The 8457-nt window shown below is 37.8% G+C and overlaps 1 protein-coding gene across 2 annotated transcripts in view; it reads left to right on the top strand.

Annotated features, from left to right (window-relative positions):
* Positions 1 to 8077, top strand: part of GALNT5 (polypeptide N-acetylgalactosaminyltransferase 5) — a 37460-nt gene extending 29383 nt beyond the window's left edge. Inside the window, exons 8-10 of one of the 2 annotated variants that reach the window (XM_027115373.1) lie at positions 800 to 880; positions 3661 to 3822; positions 7368 to 8077. In XM_027115373.1, the coding sequence (XP_026971174.1) occupies positions 800 to 880; positions 3661 to 3822; positions 7368 to 7508 (384 nt within the window). In that variant the 3' untranslated portion in view covers positions 7509 to 8077. The remainder of the gene's footprint in view (positions 1 to 799; positions 881 to 3660; positions 3823 to 7367) is intronic. The other variant, XM_027115365.1, reaches the window with a different exon arrangement.
* Positions 8078 to 8457: the final 380 nt, after the last annotated feature.

Here is an 8457-nt window from a genome sequence, read left to right as displayed (position 1 = left end):
GGCACGAACCCGTGTCCCCTGCATCGGCAGGCGTACTCCCAACCACTACGCCACCAGGGAAGCCCCCAAATTGTGCTATTAACCCACCATCTCGTTAGACCTGCCCAGAATGTCAAAGGGAGCGAGGGAATCAATATTTTTCCACATTAAATGGTGACTTATAGAAAGCTGCCTCCATACTGGACCTTAGAAATCCATTAAAAACCTGGGGGCCTGCCAGAAAATGCCTTTAAGCTTTGCTGTGTATTAACTTGCGTGACTTTCCTGTAATGAATTGTAGCTTGCCTGAGTCATTAGGAAGATTCCGACCAGGAGTCAGCTGGAATCTGCTGTTTTTGAAGGACTCAATTTATCTATGATTCAGTGCCTAAGCAGTAGAATAGCTTGGAGGGGTCAGCCAGGGAACAGAGCCCATAACCGCTGGTTTGATTAAATTGCAAGTATGTGCACTGACTTTTAATATATGCATCAGACAAACTTGAGACAAGAAAATAACTACTTTTCATGCCACCTTTTTCTCCTTTCCTATTCAGCATTCCAGGCAAGGGTTAATTAAGAGCCTCTGTTGGCTCTGTGGCTGAATCACAGGCCTAAATTGACAGATTGAAGCTGTACTTTAGCAAGATTACATTATGTCTCTGTTAGAGACAGCAACCAATAAAATTGTATAGTGCTAAGTAATGCTGTTAACTTAACTATCTTTTAACCCTATTATAGTTTTATGTTCTGTGTTTTCTGAATGTCTTGTTGTACTTTAAAATATCTTTTCTTAACGCATGTTTTATATTTTGCTTCCTAGCTTATTAATGAGGCCTTGGGTAAATGCATTTCCATCAAAAACACCACAGCCATTCTGGAAGACTGTGATGGGAGCAGCAAGGTATGCTGAACTGGGTTTTTTCTCTCATGGTAGGTACAGTTGATAGTAGGTGCAGGTGTAGTTGATAGGTGCAGGGTATGACATTCATCATTCACTTGAGAAATTCATTTTCGCCTACAGAAACAATAATTAGTTTCTACATTTCTGTGTAATGATAGTGACAACAGGGTCCACTTCTAAATGTAAAAGACAGTGACTGAGGGAATAAAGGTCAACTGTAGTTGATACTGTAGTCAACCCACCGGGGACCCAGTTCTGGTTCCATCCCTTGTAAAAAACGTGTCAACTGCAAATTTCTTAACCCTTAGGTAAATGGCAGTGATAATAGTGCCTATTCCAGAGCTGGTGTGAGGATGGAATTAGATAACACATGTGAAGCCTGTAAAAGAATATCTAACATTTGCTGCTCCACAAATTTTCACTGCTATAGTAATAAAGACAAAAATGAGAAAAGTAACTCATTATGTATAAAGACAAAATGATAAAGAAAATAAAGATGGTACATATTTTTAAATAATTAATCTAAGGGAGCAATTTTACTCTCTGATTCCACCCCCCCCCACAACACACGCACGTTATCCTACATCTTAAGGGAGTAATACAAATTGCGCAATTCATGATCCATGGCGGAAAACTCTAAGCAAAATTTCAACAAACTCAGAGCACAATATTTAGGGGAGGGAGTAGGGCCAGGGAGAACAGAGCAAGGACTCTGCAGGGCTGGAGGTGAGCTCTGAGTGATAGCACCTCCCTCTCCAACATATGTTTCCTAACAACTCATTCTGTGGGGACAGTTATCAGTTTGGGTACCAAATAGGACTCACAGGAACATACATTCCGGAGTTGAACTCACCCCCTAAAATTGCAGGTAAATTCTTTGACAGAGAAATTTTTTGTGATGAGAATCTAGGCTTGCCAAGACTTACTCCTTTGCTTTGACTTAGAGGTATTGCTTGTATTTTCAAGCACATCCCATCTCTACCTCTTAATTCAAAGCTGCTATAATTCAGCTATGGATTGTAAACTTGAAGCTAATGGAATTCATTCTTAATTAGGAAAGAGGAGACAGAGGAAAGAGAAAAGTGTCAAAAATCAATTGAAAGAAGTAATTTTCACGTATTAACAATTCAAAGAGGAAATAAAGTAGTAAATTGTAAAACAAAACCATAAGCAGTCCAAATTATATGAAAGTAAAATATTAACTAATGCAATCCTTCAAGACTCATCATTATAATGACTTTCTGTGTCTGATTAACCAGTATTTTATCTGAAAACCCAAGTTCTCAATAACCACTAAGTCTCTCGAAGGGATGCTAGGAGACGAAAAGTATGAATCATGGAGCCCCTGCTTTTCACAAACGCCCATCTTCCTTTTTGTCTTGTTACTCATTTTTAGCTTCTGCTTCTTTTGGTTGGTTTGAGTAATAAAAAGTAAAGGAACATGGAGGAAGTTAACTTATTTTTAGCAGAATTAATGAGGCTTAATATTAAGCCAGTGACTGTAGCATTCATCCAAAAAAGCTCAAAAGGAATAAAACCCTAGGATTGAACCATCAAGCCCTATCCGTCACCTTACTTAAAATGTCTCCTTAGTTATTAACTTTTCTACCAGTTGAAATGTCCCTTTTCAAGGTAAGAGTTAGCTTCTCCTAGTAGCCACATAAATCCTTGTATTATGACATGTTCGTGCTTCTCAGATTTAATGTGCACTCAGATCACCTGGGGAGTTTGTTACAATGCAGATTCTGATTTAATAAGTCCATAGTGGGGAGTGAGATTCGGCGTTTCTAAGTAGCTCCCAGGAGATGCTAATTTTGGTCCAGGTACTACCCTTTGAATGGAGAGTTCTAATACAATAACATACTTGATAATATAAGTTAAATCTCAATTACATTACAAATGATTCACTAGATAAAAGTATTTAGATAGATTTTACCAGCAGTCTATTTTCTTAAAATATGTTTACATTGGTTCAAAACAACAAATTTCCCACATACCTAGACATTTAGAGTATATTGACCAGGCAGACAGTACTAGGTTGTAAGAAAACTGGAGAGAAATATTTATAAAAATTAAAACCATCCTTCCATTACCTAAAACAGTATTTATTTTAGACATACAGTTGGCGACTCCCCAAAACTGGACATCTCCAAGAGCCATTCCTGTGAACTGGGGGATGCTGACGCAGTAGCAAACTGGTGATTCCTTATGCTACCAGCAAAGAAAGATTTTTAACCTTTCCTATAATAGAACAAAGCCTCTAGGAGTCCAAATGTCTAGTCTTAAAAAAAAGAAACATAATAATTCCCATCAAAGTAATTTAGGACTGTGACTTGGATCTCCCTGTAGCCCCAATGGCCAGGGGCCTAAATTATGTGGTGGTTTGAATGTTCCAATACTTCAAGCACCAAGGTAGTCTGGCATTCAGAACACCTAAAATGACATCCATTCGCAGATACATACTAATTGTACTAAATACTTTTTATTATTGCAACTAACACTTATTGAGGCCTTACTGTGTGCTCAACACTTGAGAGTCATTACCCCAAGGTTTTGAGATAGACACTATAGCTATCCAACTTAAAAATGATAAAAATGAGATTAGACAGGGTAAATAATATGCCCACATGGTCAGAATTGAAAATGACAACACCAGGATTTGAACACAGAACATCTGACTAGAGTGCCTATATTCTTAAGCATTGCTAACAAAAACGTTTGACAAAGCTGCTACTTGTGTGTGCCATTGGAAGTCACCTTCTTATTCATTTCACCTACAGCTTCAACGATTTAATTACACCTGGTTAAGACTTATTAAACAAGGAGAATGGTGCTTAGCTCCCTTCCCTGATAACGGAGCCCTGAGGCTGCACCCTTGTGATAACAGAAACAAAGGGCTAAAATGGCTGCATAAATCAACATCCGTCTTTCATCCAGAACTGGTAAGAGAATATTTGCACCTGTTGCTTACCACAAATCCAGCTTTCAATTAAATGCGACATAAAACCCTCATTGTCAGCTTTCTCAATCAGAAGCCTTAAATGTGTTTGGGACAATAGAGACAGTGTGAAAGTTCATACAGAGAGATAAACAGATATTTTCTATAAATTGTCGAGTCTTTTTTTATTCTTTTCACAAAATTTATTTCAAATTAGTTATTTTAAATAGAACAGTCACCAGGTTCTTTTGGTTAAATTGCTATTGTCATCTTTGTTTCTAAAAGTCATTTGCTTCAGTCAACTAATAATGCCAGAAGAAAGGTGTATAGACTAGAATTGGTTCTCACTGGTTACCAGGAAAGTTTACAGGGACAGTATATGGGAAAAGTGAGAAGCAGTGTGCTTCCCACAAGCCCTGCACTTAGTGTGAACCTGGTTCCGCATCCTGCCTCCTTTCCGTGTAGAGAGACTTTCTCATGCCCTCTGGTTCCCAGGGGCCTAGGCTCTGAGCGGGCGCTGGAGCCAACTCCAACCAGCCTGGGGGAGCTGGCTGTGCACAGCTCTTGCCAATTTCACATTCAGCAATGTCACATGGGTAACTTGAAACCAGCCGTGATGCAAGTATTTATACCCATGCTACTGCTGACAAAAAATTAACCAGTCGATCTAAGAAAGAATTGGAAAATTTTATTTGAGCCAAATTTGAGGATTATAACCCGGAAAGAGCATCTCAGAAAGCTCTGAGAACTGTTCTGCCTGTTAGAAGTCAAGACACAGTTTATATAAATTTTTTGAGACACAGGGCTGCACATTAAATAACGAATTATTGACAATTTACACAATCCAGATTTAAGTGCCGGCGTGGTGGGTCACATGACCCTTCACAAGATCAGGAAGGACTGTTCTCTTTTAAGGAGTTGTTGATGCTAGAAGAATGCTGTTGTTTATGGTTGAGCAGGTATTCCTGCTGATGGGGGAGGTTCGGTCAATGCATAATGCGGAGACACAATGCATAGATGGGGGAGAGGGGAGGCCAAAGGGCAGAGAAGAATTCTTACGTTTAAATTTTTCTTGTCTTGCCATAAATATGAATTTTGTTTCACACTACAAATCGGGGATGTTTTACCAGAGGTCCAGTTGTGAATATTTACCAGAACATCTGTGCTCTATCCTATTCACTCTCAAAGTCTTCTGTTTTCCCCAATTATATTTTAATAGGACACAAAGTCATAAGCTTTGGTGTAGGATCTTGGAGTGGCAGGAATAATTTCAAGCCTGCCTTCTCAAATTTTCTGCTATCTCACTAGCAGGTAGCCACCAAATCCACTGAATGCATTGAGTATGCGAGACCATCATTTTGCTCAGGGATGAACCCCGAAGTAAGCACACTTTTTTCTTTGGAGCGCCTCCATTCTTTTTGATGTCACAGCCAGTGACTGTTCTCTTCATGACATTTTTCTTCCTGCTCAGGATCAAAATTAGGACCTAAGCAACACCTCCTCCAATCTTTCTTTCTATAGATCATCCCTGTTATATTTCAGTTCCTTCTGGACAATATTTTTTTCTTTTTAGTGATGATGGTTATTATCGAGTTATTCAGAAAAATTAGGAATTACCAGTGTGTGAGCTGCTAATTTCACGTTGCAGAGTGTTAAGAAAATCTGTAAACACATATTGAATAAATTACATCTTACCTTCTGCTTTCTTAACCCTGTGGCAAAGAGGAGCGATAGAGAGAGAGAGGGAGAGAGAGAGAGATAGGTAGATGGATAGATAGATAGATTAGATAGATAGATAGATAGATAAGGAGGGAGGGAGGGAGGGAGGGAGGGAGAGAGGGAGAGAGAGAGGAGGAAAGATTGAGATTGCGAATGAGAAAAAGAATACATTTCTCATCTTCAGAAGTGAATCTGTTATCAGAAAAGATATTAGGCTGGTGAGAAAATATTTAGGAGCTGACAGTCCTTAAATTACATAGGGTTTACTTATAAACTGGATTGGGCCCACTGAGAACTTAGGCCTTTATTCGCTGATTTTTGTATAGGCCCAACACTGGTCTCCTTAATGGTAAGCCAATTTGTAAATAAGGTAATTTAATTAAGCTGGCAAAAATTAGAAAGCTGTTCCCCTACCTTGTTTGTGCCTATGACTTTGTAACATGTTACGTAGCTGCCTTCTGCCTTGGGTTCCCCTTTTCACGACGCTAGATGTCATGGAGATGAGTATCTTGACAATTATCTTTCTTCCTTTTTCAGTATTTTGGTAGTTTTCATACTAAACCTCCTAGGTCCCCCAGGATGTATAAGTCTTAAAAAACAAAAGAAATGGAGAATAAGACTATGAATAACAGGAACATGTCTCTTCTTTTAGAAAGCATTAGGCATTGAGAGCTTCATGGAAGGCGGAAGGGTGACAGTGAGTTTGACCCCGGATACCAGTGAGCTATTAAAATTATACATTTCTGAATCTGCATTTAAAAGGTGTCCTTTAGGTCAGCCCTCCTCAAATGCTGTGAACTGTGGCCACCTAAAAGGAAAAATCTCACAGGTGGCGTCTAGGATTTGGATATAGAATGCCCCTCCAATACCGGTTTCCACATTGTGTTTTTTGTTGGGGACAAGTTATTTAGTTACCTCTTTACAACCCACGAGCAGAACATTGTAGAAAATCCAGAATGATCTTCTCAATGTTATCTCTTCTACAAAACCTTGAGCATACTCAAGCATCATATCCCCAAAATCCTACAAGGATGACATTGTTTTTGTAAGAGCATCTCTAAAATAAATTATTATGAAGTCACCCCTGTTTGATAAATTTTTAAAGCATTTCAAAACAACATATATATATATATAATATATATAATTAAATATATATATAATTAGAATGATCTTTGTCACAGTCATGGGTAATTGAGAGGATTGGTAAGTGACAAAATTATAAACGCACGAGCAAGTTCTAAGTAGGTTATCGACCATTTCTAGGACATTCAATAAATATTAAGCAATAATAGAACCTCTGAAATACCTATGACTTTCTCTAATCACGTCTGGACTTTCTGGACATCAGACATTATGTACTCTCAGAGATCATGATAGGAAACTCTTAAATAAAATACATCATTTCTAGCACTTTTTATTCCAAATTTGCATTCTAAGTCACAGACTGAAGAAATTAACTAACACACTTTTTATAATGGTGTGTATTTTTTCTTACTACCAGCAGTGAGGCAGCCAGCGATCAAATATAGTAAATGCCATCTGGAATTATTTCCTTTAAATAATATAGTTATCAGCCATATCATCAGAAAATTCATCTTTTGTCTCATGAAGAATTAAAAGTCTTGTAGCTAGGAGAATGTGAGAACTTAGTTTGAGGTAAAGACAAACTTAATACTGCCTAAAACCTGTGTTTATGTTATTAATTTTGTTCAGGAGAATTCCTGAAAAATCAAAAATGTAATTACCTAATTTTTTATTGGTTTTCATTTTCTTACATCACGATTGTCAAATTCAGTCTGTGGCTCATTCTCAGATCATGTTTCTCTCCAGGTGAATCACATTGTTTTTGGAAACTATCACCAGTTGTTATGCTTAGAAGGAAATTTCTCTCAGAAGACCCTGAAAGTTGCTGCTTGTGACCCAGTGAAGCCATATCAAAAGTGGAAATTTGAAAAATATTATGAAGACTGAGGAGGAACTGATGTCTTTATCTAGTAAATCTATTAGACACTGTGACTATGACAATGAACTTGGTGACTATTTCTCCATGCTAGTTCAAAATTTTCAAAATTAAGAACATTTGAATGGAAGATTTTTTAAAAATCACAATATTTGAGATACCAAAAGTTAACTCAGGGAAACAGTCCAACATTAGATTGGAGTCCTTCTTCAGCACTAGATGGGCTTTTGAATTGCCTGCTTTCCACCCTGTGCTGGAACAAAGCCTTCAAATTTCCACATGCCATGTAACAGGTAACTGGAAAAGAAGACGGAAGTACTTGGAGAAGCACAATGATACTCATGAAGGCTGAGTTTGATCATAACCAGCTCTTTTGGTCCACAAGTAGGTATAATCAGTGAGAAGCTGATCCTTTATTTGCTATTTTTTCATCAAAAAAAATAAAAGAAAGAAAGAAAATTACTTGAGTTCCTAGGCTAAAAGACCTCAGAAACACACAGCTTTCACCTTGGTGAAATCCCTCCCCACTACCTGCATGTTTACCTAACAGTTTGAAATAGTATTGATACAATACTCCTTGATGGCAGGGTTTTGATCTAGATGATTGTATAATGTTTTTCCCAATCTGAGTCAGTGGAAAAACTTTAAGTGAGGAAGTCACATGCTTATTCGATTCTAGACATGGATGTTGTTTCCATTCATTCTGTGCTTTTAAATTGCACTTTAAAAAATGGCCATACTAGTAACTTCTAGACTCACGTGGATATTAAAAAAGAAAGAAAAAAATGCAGAGAAATAGAGGCTGGGTCACGGCACACCGCAGTAACCAAAAATACATTTAATCATTGAACCTACTCTAATGTGGGACCAAATAAGAGGAGTTGAAATGAGTAAAGCAGAAATAGAGCACGGAAAAATATTAAAGTTCTTTTATGTGAAAATACTACTATTCAGCAGCAT

Source organism: Aethalodelphis obliquidens, unplaced genomic scaffold, assembly GCF_003676395.1.
Source record: "Aethalodelphis obliquidens isolate GAN/ISIS:26980383/991018 unplaced genomic scaffold, ASM367639v1 scaffold2, whole genome shotgun sequence".
Taxonomy (NCBI): Eukaryota; Metazoa; Chordata; class Mammalia; order Artiodactyla; family Delphinidae; genus Aethalodelphis; species Aethalodelphis obliquidens.
The sequence above is the reverse complement of the archived record's forward strand: the minus strand, read 5'-3'. Positions and strand labels throughout refer to the sequence as shown.